This window comes from Trichechus manatus, unplaced genomic scaffold (genome assembly GCF_000243295.1).
Source record: "Trichechus manatus latirostris isolate Lorelei unplaced genomic scaffold, TriManLat1.0 scaffold00068, whole genome shotgun sequence".
Taxonomy (NCBI): Eukaryota; Metazoa; Chordata; class Mammalia; order Sirenia; family Trichechidae; genus Trichechus; species Trichechus manatus.
The window spans coordinates 9,804,715-9,819,513 of record NW_004444004.1 but is presented as its reverse complement, the minus strand read 5'-3'; the positions used below and the strand labels follow the sequence as shown (position 1 = coordinate 9,819,513).

The window sequence follows — 14,799 nt, the reverse complement described above, 5'->3', positions numbered from 1 at the left end:
TTCATGGAAGGGAGAGGAGAAAGCAACCATACCTGAATGATAAAAGGTGTGAGTTTCTTCTTGTTGATTGCTCTTTCATCAATTGTATCAGGAACGGAAAGGTTAATCATTTTACTAACAAAACAAATGAAAATGAGTCAATTTGCTTTGAAAGAGTCTGTAAATATTCACAAATACTTTAAGAAATATAACATGTCTCTCGTTTAACTGGCAAAAAATAAATGTAATATATGACCTCTTATCATGTTTATCACACACAAAAAACCCCTACACATGTGAAAAACACACATTTTGAAAAAAGACTAAAATGTTTAAAATAGTTGGGTATTCCTGAGTAGGGGAGCAGGGTAAACCTTCTCATTAAATTTTTTTGTTTGTACTTTCTACATTCTCTTTGAGAATGAATAATGTGGATGTTTAAAAAACTGACCTTTACTGAATAAATACTTTAAAAAGACAAAATTCTACATTGAAAACTTGAATCTCATCTAGATTATATAATGCACAATTACAAATTTCCATTTATCCATGGAGAGGTAAACTTAGTTGAGCATGAGATTCTTTCATTCACCAAATATTTGTCGAGTGCCAAAACGACAAGCCAGGAACTCTATTTGGGGCTGGTGATATAGTAGTGAGAGAAAGGAAAGTTAGTTTAGTTATGCTACAATCTGTGACCCTATTAGGAAGAATCACATTCAGTGAAAATCTGGAGTTAGTCTCTAACATTGTAGTTATGCATGTATAATACTACCCTAATGAATTTTATTCTGCATAGGGAAACCGTGTTTCTTTGTATGCAAAATTTAATTACTAAATATATAGTACCATACGATTATCTCTCTATTAAAATATATGGGAAACTTATGTCTTTAAGTAACTATAAATGGACGAAAAAGAATGTCTTACAGTTTTCAATCAAAATCTCTTTATTACTAACACAGAATATAATTTTATACCTTGCACACTGTCATCTGAAATATATATACTGCACTGTTCTAAGCACTTTATGGAGCCCTGGTGGTGCAGCGGTTAAGAGCTCAGGCTGCTAACCAAAGGGTTGGCAGTTTGAATCCACCAGTCGCTCCCTGGAAACCCTATGGGGCAGTTCTACTCTGTCCTGTAGGGTCGCTATGAGTCGGAAATGACTCGATGGCAACAGGTTTGGGTTTTTTAAGCACTTTGTATGTAGTAGCTTAATGCTCCCAATAGCTTTGTGAGGTAAATACAATAAAATAGGGATCATAAGAGACATGGAAACTGAAAGGGTTACATATCTTTGACGACAGTTGCATAGCCACTGAGTGCCAGAGCCTGAATATGAACCCAGGCAGACCGATTATGGAGCGTGCTCCTAATTCTTATGCTATACTTCCTCTATAAATAAGAACATCGACTGACATTCTGTTGATAATCTTATATCATATCTGCCAAAACACTGCTGGCTGTAGGGCAAATCCAAAAACCAAACCCGCTGCCGTCGAGTCAATTACGACTCAAAGCGACCCTATAGGACAGAGTAAAACTGCCCCATAGGGTTTCCAAGGAGTGCCTGGTGGATCTGAACTGCCGCCCTTTTTGGTTAGCAGCCATAGCTCTTAACCACTGCAACACCAGCATTTCCAGCTCTAGGGCAGCAGTAGCAAAAAAGCATTTTAGGAAATAGGTAAGAGAGTGAGATCTGAAGAGTAGCCAATTCCCCTGCCACCTTTGGAAGGCACCATGGTGGTGCAGTGGTTACGTGCTCAGCTGCTAACCAAAATGTCAGCAGTTCAACTCTACGAACAGCTCCTTGGAAGCCCTATGGGGCAGCTCTACTCTGTCCTATACGGTTGTTATGAGTTGGAATCAACTCAACGGCAACGGGTTTGGTTTATACTCTAGAATAAATAGATGCTGACACACTTAAATTAAAGTCTTACTGTTCTGATACTCAGTGACAAGAAGAAATTGGAAATGGAGAGCTTCCCTATTAAGAGGTCTCCGATCTAAATGAGAGTTTTAGATTCATCTTTTGATGGCGCTTTCACAGACAGACGTAGAGATGAAATGTAATAGGCAGAGCCTGGCCAACTTGCAATCCAAATTGTTTCATGAGGTGACGCTGTTAAGCATCCAGAAACAGATATAGCAAATATGTGGAAGACTATTTTTGGATATCTGGCTATAAAACAAGTTAAACTCTTACCAGAGAACAATTCCATCACCAACAGCTTTGAACAGATCATCGGTATTTGGGTTCATTGGTATAACATGCCTACAATCAGGATCATTTTCCAAAGCTTTGTTTATCCAGTTAACGAAAGCATATTTTTCTTCCTCTAAAATTAGGAAGAATAACAAGAAATTAGTTTATACTCTAGATTAAATATTTGATTCCAAAATCTAAAGTAGTTCTACAGTAGTGCTGAAAGTGAAGTGTCACAAACATGTGGCTATTCTCTTTGGAAATCCAGACATGTGAGTGTAAAACAGTAGCTATTAAGAATTACAAAACTAACAAAAATAATAGAGCAGGGTTAACTGATCCTTAATGAAACCGTTACAAAATTCTTTGAAAATTATATTTATATTACTATAGGACTCTGCTGTAATAAAGCTTATCACTACACTTCATCTACAATGCCGTTATGGCAAGTGGTTAGTCCCAAGCCCAAATACATGTTACGAAGGAATTTTACTGTATTCTTAATTAGGGAGCAATGTTTTTCTATAGCCCCCACCCTTGACATTATAGCATCCACCCTATTTAGTGCATTGTGCCAATCTAACACATGTAAAATGATTACCTGAATAAGAATGCTGTGTTCCTTCACTGGACAACTCTGAAGTTCCTCCCAGAGCACAAATCCCTTCCTTCCTGTTGATCGCTTTACGGAAGGTTTTGGCAATATCACTGCTTTTTACCTCTTGGAAAATCTATTAATTCAAAAATTTTGTTGAGTCACAATGAATTTTAAATTAGGCATAACAATAAGCATAGTTATCTTCTTTTATACTCTGATTGCCTACATTTTTTCCCATAGGCAATGAGTGTTAGAAGATGTGATAAATGGGTCTTGACATTTTGAAATGCTAAATAAGTACTACAATACTGCTATGGAGAATGAAGCACCAGAAAGTCAACTGCACACACTTGTCAAAAACATTAAGTGCTACCATGCACAGAACCCATTTTAAGCCAAAAGCTAGCATGGTTCAAAGGCACAGGTAAATCTGTTAATTTTCTATGAACAAGGAAGGCTTTGTTCTTTTCCTGGAGAGAATAGGTTGAAGAATCTCCTTTCTTTAACCAAAATTCTTAGTACAAAAAAAGATAAAAATGTATGACTCAACCAAAAAACTCTTTTGTGGTATGATGTGGTAGCTCAGTAAAAGTTCATTGAGCAAAAAGTTACAGAAAAATAACATGAAAAAATATGTTAAGTTGGCAGCAATAGATGACTATGAGAATAAACACAAGAAAAGAGGCTTTTCAGTGAATATCTTGTTTGGGTGTTTATGAAGTCCAGCTTCTCTTCACAATAAAGAATATAGTTAATAAAATTAATTTGTGCATTCTCATTGTATCAGAGCAGGTTGTAAGAAAGCAAATTCCACATTCTAGTATAACAACTTGATTGACGGAATGGACATTCTAAAGTTCTATTTATTTCCTAAATACTGAAATTTACCTAACTCCGAATTTGTTCCTGATCTACCAATGTGTACAGAGTCTTTGTGGCAAGTGGAATGGCCAAATTAGCTACTGCCAGTGAAACAAGGGCAAGATGTATATAAAAATTTCTTCAAATGGTGTTTGTTGTTGTTATTGCTAGGTGCTGTCGAGTTGATTTTCAACTCATAGAAACCCCATGTGACAGAGTCGAACTGTCCTATAGGGTTTCTAGACCGTAATCTTTATGAGAGCAGATTGCCAGGCCTTTCTTCCATGGAGCCACTGGGTGGGTTTGAACCGCCAACCTTTCTGTTAGCAGTGGAGCACTTAACCATTGAGCCACCGAGCTCTTCAAATGGTGTTGAGAACACCATTTAAGTGAATTTATCAAAAGAAACTTATGATCCTGATGGAAAAGTTGCTGAACACATAAACAAATGCAAGATAACTCAAAGGCCTTTAGCATTATTGACAAATAGACAAACACACGCACGCACATACACGCTAACACCTCAGGAGGATGTAGCCGGTGTTTGAAGTACACAGAATAGGGACACAGTATACAGCAGTTCAGGTTCTACCTGTCAGAAAAGGCATGAGAAGGAGCTGACATCCAGCCCATGCTACACTAACCAAGCCTTGTGTCTTGCACAAGACTGTGACAGGCTGAAAGGAGTACCTTTTTCTATTTAGTCTTTCCTGGAGGGTGCCTTTTTGTAATTAATCCACCTAGAGAAAGTGACTTTTTGTAATTGGTAAAAAGTCACTGTCTGTGCTGTCAGCAGCCCTGTCAAAGTCATCCTTTTCTGTTACTTTTTCTATATCCTGACTTTCCTTAGACTTATGAAAACACAACTGGATTTAGGAAAATAGTAAGTAAGCAGTAAGTTTTACAAAATCAAGCTTGCTCCATTTCCATAGCTGTACTTTCATGTTATACTTGTAATTTCAAAGGCAGAATTTTTGAATGGCTATGTATGTGTGTTTGTATGTGTATAAATATATAGACACACACATACACACTGGTTACTCTAAATATCACAGACAACTAATGAACTCACCCTTCCTCCTCTATGACCATTATACTGACTTCAGTTAAGCACCAACAGTGTGGAGCTGACTCACACTCTAGGTAATTTTCAAGTTATTAAAATTTATTTGTACTTACAATCTGATTTTCTTAGCCCCGTCTTTTTAATTTATTTTTTTATTGTGATTTAGGTGAAAGTTTACAGAGCAAATTAGTTTCTCACCGAACAGTTAATATACAAACTGTTTTGTGACATTGGTTGCTAATCCCACAGTGTGCCAACACTCCCCACTTCTCCACTCCAGGTTCTCTGTTTCCATTCATCCAGCTTTCCTGTCCCTTCCTGAGTTCTCGTCTTTGCTAGGGTGTCTAGGAGCCATACTCTCGGGGTTTCTTCAGTCTCTGTCAGACCAGAAAGCCTGGTATTTTTTTTTTTTTTTGTGAATTTGAATCTTGTTTTACATTTTTCTCCCGCTCTGAGTCCAGCTTTAATTTAATTAAATTTATGTTAACTTCCAAGACAAGACTACATAATAAAATGGTCACCTGGGAAAGCAGCAAAGCCTTAACTGTGATACGCTGTGTTCCCATCACTCCTCCTTTGATAACAATACATCTGCTCAGTGAAAAAGCAATATTTACTTGTCTATTTCATTCTGAACTCTACTTCATTTAGAAAAATATTCTCTCTTAAAATCTGAAAGCTGTGCATTTCCTCAGGACTGACATACCATAAATCACTGGAATGACATAAAAATTCTAAAATGTTATTGCCTTATGAGAAATAAAAAGTTATTTTTTTCTGAATTATGTCTGCTTTTCCCTCACAGATCATTTGCTTATAAAAACTAGGTTGTTTCAATTATCACAATTTCAGCTGAAAAATAAATCCAAATTTGTATACATCATGAAAAAGAAAAACAATTCAAATGAAAAAAGAATGCCTCTGCTGTATAATATCCTAATGTAATTACTTGCATAGCTCTATTAAAACTCCTGATGCTTGGGAATGACACAGAAAGTTGTAAATTAAATTCATTACTTTTCAATCGTCTTACAAAAATCACATGACCTTCAGGTTCTAAGTATTGTTTTTTTAATTTTTACTTATTTTGTTGTTGTAGTTAAAATTGTTAAATAAATCACTGCAGCCAAGCTCAAAGTTTTAATTTCACAGTATTTACTAAAAAAAAAAAAAAAAAAAAAGTATAAAAGGTCATTGAAGATTTATGTATCCATTAAATTATTTTCCTACATGAGGACTTGAATTTTGCGTTTTATTTTCTACTTAAGATATTTCTCAAGTGGATGACAAAGCGATTTGAGTACAGTAAATCCCTGGGTTACAAATGTTCGACTTAAGGATAACTCATAGATGCCCTTTAATGTTATATAAATTTGCCCTTACTTTGAAATGACTGAACCAAACCATACTGGAAACAAATTCTTCATCACAATCACCTTCACCTGCTGCACTTGCAGCTTTAAATCATTGGAAAGGCTTCGAGCTTTTTCTTGTAATAAAATGAGGCTAAATAAGAACCGTATGCACCTGTTCTGACTTAACCACAAAATCTTAAAGACACACTTAGGAGACGATTATGTTGGTAACCCAGGGAATGCCTGTATAAGCTTTGGCTTAACAAGAATCTCTGAAATCAGAGATAACACAAGGCCTACTACTGTGCTGGAGTCGCCTCAATGAATCTTTTCAAAGCTGCCTGTTGTGATACTAATGAGCTCACTGTTTGGTGCTGTTTTCCCTCTATGAGGGAGGACTTGCTTTATCATCTGCCAAGCAACTCCTGGTATATATTTTTCAGGAGGCGATCTCCACTCCCATTCTAAACATCTTTTTCAGTTTCTTTTATGGAATAGGTATGTTTCTTATTCCTTTTATAAAAGTTTCATTGCTTTTCTCAAAGACCCTGAGCAACAAGCTAACTCCTTTTGACCCCAGAGTTAGCTCAGCACTGGACTAGTAGCCAAAGCAATCCAGAGGCATACGACTTTAGAGGAAGGAAAGATTTCAGAAAGAATTGCAAAATAATATTGATTGGCTTCCAGTGTTTGGGGCTTGTTTCCAAAATAGCGGGTTTGAATTTTTCCTTTATTTGGAATTTGTTGTAGACCTAAACTTAGTAATAATAGGAAAGGAAGACTGCTTAAAAAAAAAAAAAAAACTACCCGAACAACTTATACCTATATAGCATTTACTATATGACTGGCACTGTTCCAGATGAGGAAAAGTCCTAAAACAAGTGAACAACTTAGTACCATTATGCAAAAGCAGGTTTCTTAACATGAAAATAAGAGTTTACTGCAGACATCTCTGCTGAAAAAACTATTGCTATGCCAGTCTTTTTCAGAAGAAAATAAATCCTATTACCTTGTAAGTATAAAAACCCAGTAATTTAGTTTTGAAATGCTGAGAAGAAACAAAATCCAAAATCTGTTACTAAATTTTAAAATCTGAAGTTGATATAATAATTTGAGGACGTTTTTCTTCCCTATATATGATCTTCTCCAAAATTAACAAACTGATTTTGTTTGTAACCTGCTTTATAATTAACTCCTTAAGCAGCAATTAAAAAAAAAAAACAGAACACTAACATGTAAGAATGTGTTTACTTCTATTTCCTTATGATGTTAATAACTGATTGTGATTGTCCATCATTTTGTCATAAGATGTGATTTTCCTATGTGTTGTAAAACCAACCTCTATGAGGTTAATGAGGCAGGATTAGAAGTAGTTATGTTAATGAGGCAGGACTCAACCTACAAGATTAGGTTATGTTTTAAATCAATCTCTTTTGAGATGTAGAGAAGGGAGCAGACAGAAAGGCGACCCCCTACCACCAAGAATGAAGAACCAGGAGTGGGGCATGTCCTTTGGACCCGGGGTCCTAGACCAGGGGAAGACTGATGCCAAGGACCTTCCCCCAGAGTTGACAGAGAGAGAAAGCCTTCCCCTGGAGGTGGCACCCTGAATTCAGACTTCTAGCCTCCTAGACTGTGAGAGAATAAATTCCTCTTTGTTAAAGCCATCCTCTTGTGGTATTTCTGTTATAGCAGCACTTGATAACTAAGACAATGATGGAATAACATGCTTCCTATTTCTTAGATAACTAAGATTTACCCATATTTTGCTTGATAATTTGTAACATATTTCATTGGTGACAAAGTAGACAAGAGTGGACATTTGATTAACCACCCATCTTTCTTTCACTGTAGTCATGGTAATACCATTCTGAAACTTCAGGCAGGTTATTTTACTGACCTTCATATTTCAAATTTCTTGAATAGCAAGGAGATAACTGGAAAAAGCCACTAGTCCTCTGTGTAATGTTGCGCAAGTCACTTCCTTTTTTAGGAACTGAGCTTTTTTTATTTGAAAAATGGAAGAGTATAAACATATTGATTCCTTCCAATTCTAAAAAAGTATATTTTTACCTAAACTATCCTCATTAATGTTTCATTTAAAAAATACCTGGTGATGGCAAAATTATTATGCATGCTCTTCATAGGAATTTACTAAGGTAATTACATCTCCTCATTTAAAAGCCACAAACAGCTGTGTGGAAAAAGCAACATTTCCCAATACACAAATTAAAAAATCTCCTCAAGATCATGTTTCTCGAAGACACTTTCATAATTTTGTCCTTAACAATACTGGCACACTGCAAATCTTAAAGTTTGGGGTCTGTTCTTTCTAGTAGATTGAAAAACGATGAGCAATATATTAAAAACAACCAATCATAGTTCACCAGAGCTCTCAGCTGCTTTAAATTCACAATTAAACATGCAGTTACAAGAGGAGCAAGTTATACATCAGACATGCAAGTGCTCAAATTGCAAATCAACTGCAACTTACTATTCAACACAGAATTCAAAACAAAAGGCTTTGGCAATAACTGGAGATAAAAACGGTAGGGGGAAAATCAGTATTTCAAAAGACAATGGCAAGAACCATACCATTACGACACAAGTCTGTATTTTTAAATAGTAACATCCTCACAAAGGCTGTCAGCTGAGTAGACAATCATTACTTAGTCAATTTTGCTTATTGAACATCACTGTGTTCTAAAAGATTTAATTCTAACTGGCGAGAACATATCAGAATTTCACTTGCAATAGTGAACCGTGGTTACTAATGGGAGTATATGCTACCATTTCAAGTGTCTTGGAGCAAAACTAAAGCAGGAAAAAGAGGATAGGAGTGCCAGAAGGTCTAGGTTTGTGATAAATACTAGGCACTAATTACTAGTTTATAGCATACCGTAAGGAATGCCTAATAAAATATAGTCAAGTTCAGCTTTAAATGAACAAGAAATTTTAAAAAATCTTAACGATATTCTTAATCGAGTAAAGAGGCAACAGCTGTTTTAAAATACATATCTAAAATACTCTGTCAATGAATACAGACTGAAAATAGCAAAAGTCTGGAAAATCTAGACCTCACTTGCTGACAGCTAAACATTTTAGGCTTCAATAACCAACCATGTACCGCACACATTAAACTCTCCAAGCACTAAACTAGGTGCTTGGGGGGATAGAAGAAATAAAAGACACCAGCCCCTAACCTTCAGAAGTATTTGGTGATACTAGAACAGAAAAAAATTTTAAACGCCTCTTCCAATGAACTAAAAAGATACACTTCTAACTTTTAATTATCAAAATTATCGTCCTAGAGAGAATGCTACAGTTAAATACTACTACCACAAGAGTAGAACACATATTTTTAATCAGAAAGTTCAACTCAGGAAGCTTCCAAGGCTGTGAGTCAGGGTGTATCATTAAAATTTGGGAGCACAGCGCTCACCAAGGGAGAGAGAAAAAGTACTTCAACGATGTCGTTTAGCACTAGGAAAATGCCCTTTAATGATGCTCCAAAAGGAGACTGCTCCCCTCCCATGGTGAGCATTGTTTTGTTTCTTCCTTTCTGTCAGTGTTCTTCTTCTCAATTCTTTTGTTAAGACAGTCCACTGACTAAAAAAGAAAGCCCAACTAAACTTTATGGGCCCGATAAGAGAAGTGTTATTAGTTATAATAACAGTACTAATATGTTATCCTTAGGAACTTAATATAATACTTAATACAATTAAAATCTCATTAGACAAAGGAACAATCATTATTTCCAATAATGGTGGATTTTAACATACTTACATAAACAAATTCGTCAAAACTTATCTTCCCATCTTTATTCCGGTCACCATCCAGCATGAGTTTTTGAATAATTTCTCTCACTTTATATCCTGGTAATGGCATATTAGCCTCCTTGAAAAGTTCATGAAGTTCATAGTCACAAATGAATCCATTGCTGTTGAGATCTTTGTAAAAACGAGCAAAAAAGGAAAAAAAAAAATTTAGGAGAAATAAGTTAACCTATTAGGAGTATTTTTCTTCATTGTGCCTCAGTTCATAAACTCTCCTAAACAATCATTTCCCTTCTTATTGTTTGATACCTAAGGTTGTTTGAAAGAGAAATGTAAATTATAATTGAAAGATCAAGGTTTTACATTATGTATAGAATAGTTTCATGAATAAGTGCTGACTATATTTAAAGCACACCCGAAATTTAGCAACTACCTGCAGTGCCATTTTTTTTTACATTAATCCAAAACAGAGTTTATAAAAATAAATAACACTGAATAAAGTAGATGTTTAACATGATACTATAAATAACTTTTTTCTTTTTGTGCTATTGCAGTTTTAACAGAATATGCATCTAAGTGTTGATTAAATGAATGATGCTTATTCTGAAACTGTTAAGAATGGAAAAAAGAAAAGATCGATGACCAAAAATTAATGTATTGAGGAGGTCTGATATCCTGAGGGTTGTAATCACTTTAGTATATATTTTTTTAGTGAATAAAGTTTGACTTTCACCAGCAACTTCAGATACTAATGTTCAATAACGCTTTTTTTTTCCTCTAGGTCCTCACTGATTTTCATATGTAAATTTAATTATCTTCATAATAGGAAACAATCTGATTCAAGGATGACCAGAGCCCTGTTCAAGAAAGTATATTGTGAATAGTTCATCTATTTGATACATTGCTTAAAAACTCCTTACTAGGTATCATTCTTGGGACTAGCGATAACCACAGCCAACAAAAGAGGTCTTGCTCTCAAGGAGCTCACATTCTAATGACAATAAACAAATAACATACAAGGTATGAATAAACAATACCATATAACATTAGTGCTATGAAGAAAAAACATAGCAGGGTAAGGAGTTAGACTAGGGGCTATTCTGACTCCCCTAGAGGACATTCAGGAGCCCTGGTGGCACAGTGGTTAAGCACTCGGCTGCTAACCAAAAGGTAGGCGTTCGAACCCAACAGCTGCTCCTCGGGAGAAAAATGTGGCAGCGTGCTTCCATGAAGATTTACAGCCCAGGAAACCCTACAGGGCAGTTCTACTCTGTTCCATAGGGTCGTTATGAGTTTGGAAAGGGCTTGAAGGCAACAGATTTTAGGGAGCATTCAGAAACATCTGGAGACATTTTTGATCACCACAATTGGTAGGGAGAGGGTAGACGATGCTCCTGGCATCTAGTAGGTAGAAGCCAGAGATGCTGATAAACATCCTACAATGCACAGGAACCCTCCTCCCCCACAACACAGAATTGTAAGGCTTGAAATGTCAATAGTGCCAAGGTTGAGCAACCCTGGGTTAGAGTAATTGGTGGTGGTGTTATTTAGACTGAATGGTCAAGAAAAGCCACTTTGATCAGATTATTTATACTTGAATGAAGACTTGAATGCGGTAAGGGAACAAATCATGTGGATATCTTGGGAAAGAGATTTCAGGTAGAGGGAATGGCAAATGCAACAGCTGTGAGGTGGAAGTGTGTCTGGTATGTTGGCAGCAGGGCTTTGAACCAGTTCGTTCAGGTTCGAACCCCTGCTGAGATTTTGCATTTCTAACTATTCCCAGGCAATGCTGATGCTACTGGTTAGGGACCAATTCTGAGAACCACTAGTAGAGCAGTGGTTCCCAAAATTTATTATACATAAGAATCACCTGGTGATCTTGTGAAACTGTAGATTCTGACTCAGTATATCTGCGGGTGCAAATGCAAATTCTCAGCAGGGGTTCAAACCAGAATGAACTGGTTGGAAGCCCTGATTTGCAGAACAACAAAGATCCAGTATGATGAGCAACATAGCAAGGGGGAAAGTGAGAGATGATGGTAGGGAGTTCATCGTGATATAAGGTCTTACAAGCCACAGGCCATGGAATGTACTTTGGATTTCATTCTAAGTGTGATCTAAGTACAATCCATATTAGTCAATTTTTGCTAATTACTAAAATATAAAATATCCTATATAAAACCATTTCACCAATACTTTGAAAGCTGATTAAATTCAAGGTGATTTAGTTTTAATGAAACATTCTTCTCGAGTCAATTATTCTTAAACGTTGATTATTGTTAGTTGGCGCTGAGCCAATTCCAACTGATGGCGACCCCATATGTGCAGAGTACAACTACTCTATAGAGTTTTCAAGGCTGTAACTTTTTGGAAGCAGATTGCCAGGCCTGTCTTTCCAAGGTGCCTCTTGGGTGGATCTGAACCGCCAATCTTTTGGTTAGTAGTCAAATGCTTAACTGTTTGTGCCATCCAGGGATTCCTAACCATTGATTACTATGTGACTGTATCGTGTCCCCTTAAAAAATACGTGTTATGAATTCTAACTCTTATACCTGTGGATGTAATCCCATTTAGGAATAGGATTTTCTTTGTTATGTTAATGAGACCACATCAGTGCAGGGTATGTCTTAAACCAATTACTTTTGAGATACAAAAAGAGCAGATTAGGCACAAACTATTGAAGATAGATGCCACTCCACATGAAGATTGCCAAGGAACTGAGGAACAGAAGCTGAAAAGAGACATGGACCTTCCCCCAGAGCTGAGACAGAAATCCTTCCCCTAGAGCCGGTGCCCTGAATTCGAACTTCTAGCCTCTTAAACTGTGAGAAAATAAATTTCATTAAAGCCACCCAGTTATGGTATTTCCATTAAACAGCACTAAGACACTATGTTTTAAATCTATCAATTATAATATCTGTACTTTTACAACTTCTTCCTCCAACTATCTAACACTTCTAAAAATCACTTATAGTACCTTGAGGTAAAGCACCCAATTCCTCCAGGGTACATCTTCACTTTCTTTGCTTTGAATTTATAAAAAGTTACACATCAAACACTTTATTAGTAATGTGTTTATATGTAGATATCAATCCAGCAACAACATCTGCAGTCACTAAAAAGAACAAAGTAATCCCCATGGCATTGACGCAAAATTCTAGACATTTTTTTAAAACTGTGCTTTAGGTGAAGGATTGCAGAGAAAATTAGTTTCCTATTTGATAACTTGTACGTAAAGTATTTCATGATCTTGGTTTCATTCCCCACAACCTGTTAGCACTCTCCCCATTTCTGCCCTGGTCTCCCCATTTTCTTTTGCCCTGATTATCTATCTACCCTCTCCTGCCTTCTCATGGTGTAATTGATTGTTCTAAGGAGTACATTCATCTCGGTATTATTGTTTATCTTATATGCTTGTCTATTATTTGGCTGGGAGGTAGCCTCCAGGAATGGCTTCATTTCCAGGTCAGAAGGGTGTCTCAGGGCCATAGTCTCTGTCAGACCAGCAAGCCTGGTAATTTTTGTTCTATAATTTTCTCCCGATCTGTCCAGGACCCTCTGTTGTGATCCTAGTCAGAGCAGTTGGTAGTGGTAGCCAGGCACCATTTAGCTCTTCTGGTCTCAGGGTCGTGTAGGCTGTGGTACATGTGGTCCATTAGTCCTTTGGTATAACTGCTCCTTGAGTCTTTGGTCTCCTTCACTCTTCCTTGCTCCAGACAGGAAGAGACCCATAGTTGTATCTTAGATGGCTGCTCACAAGCTTTTAAGACTCCAGATGCTACTCACCAAAGCAGGATGCTGAACATTGTCTTTATGTTCTATGTTGTGCCAATTGATGTAGATGATCCGGAGTAGATGGTCCTTTGTCTTCTAGCGTAGGAACTTTATCCCGTGAGGTGTTTGGTTATATCTAAGCGGTTTCCCTGACTTTACTTTTTGCGTTCTATATGAGCTGCACCTACAATCATGTATGTAGAAATATCTACCACCACGCTTATAGTTGCTGGTGGGTATGTTCCCTTACATCTTCCCACACCTCTTGGCATATCTATCTACCTATTTGTCCATTCGCAAATTGTTATTACTATTGCTACAGTATTGTCTAAGCTATGGTAATTACCATAGATGCCCTTTATTTTTATGTTCTTCTCTGTGTCTTCTCTTGCCTTGGTCATGTTGTACTGACTTCCCCCATATAATATATTGCCTTTCCCTTCACCAATATTAACTCGTGTCTTCCAATCGGTGATTTTCCCTCTCTCCCCCGCCCGTCCCTAGTAGCCATCAAATAATGTTTTTTTCTTCCTGTGTGTAAATCTTTTGTTGTTACTTTATAGTAGTGGTTTCAAACAGTATTTGTTCTTTTGTGATTGGTTTATTTCACTCAGAATGTTCTCCAAATTCATCCATGTTGTGAGATGTTTTGTGGATTCGTCATTATTCTTTACCACTGCATAGTATTCTATTGTGTGTATGGTGTATGTACCACAGTTAATCCATTCATCTGTTGATAGGAACTTAGGTTTTGTTTCCATCTTTTTGCTATTGTGAATAATGCTGCAGTGAACATGGGTGTGCATATGTCTATTTGTGTGATGGCTTTTATTTTTCTAGGATATATTCCTAGGAGTGGGATTGCTGGATTGTATCGTATTTATATTTCTAGCTTTTTAAGGAGGTGCCATATAGTTTTCCATAGTGTTTGTAACATTTTACATTCCCACCAGCAGTGTATAAGAGTTCCAATCTCCCCGCAACCTCACCAACATTTGTTATTTTCTGGTGTGTGTTTTTTTTTTTTTGGATTCATACCAGTAATGTCAGGATGAGAAGATATCTCATTGTAGTTTTGATTTGCATCTCTCTAATAGCTAATAATTGCAAGTATTTCTTCATGTTTGTTAGCTGCCTGAATGTCTTCTTTGGTTAAGTGTCTGTTCATATCCTTTGCC

At 36.6% G+C, this 14,799-nt stretch overlaps 1 protein-coding gene across 1 annotated transcript in view; it reads right to left on the bottom strand.

Annotated features, from left to right (window-relative positions):
- Positions 1-14,799, bottom strand: part of PLS3 (plastin 3) — a 94,563-nt gene that overhangs the window by 19,315 nt on the left and 60,449 nt on the right. The window contains exons 3-6 of the mRNA XM_004379791.2: positions 9,855-10,018; positions 2,790-2,919; positions 2,189-2,321; positions 33-114 (exon numbers count right to left, since the gene is read on the bottom strand). Coding sequence (XP_004379848.1) covers positions 33-114; positions 2,189-2,321; positions 2,790-2,919; positions 9,855-10,018 — 509 coding nt within the window. The remainder of the gene's footprint in view (positions 1-32; positions 115-2,188; positions 2,322-2,789; positions 2,920-9,854; positions 10,019-14,799) is intronic.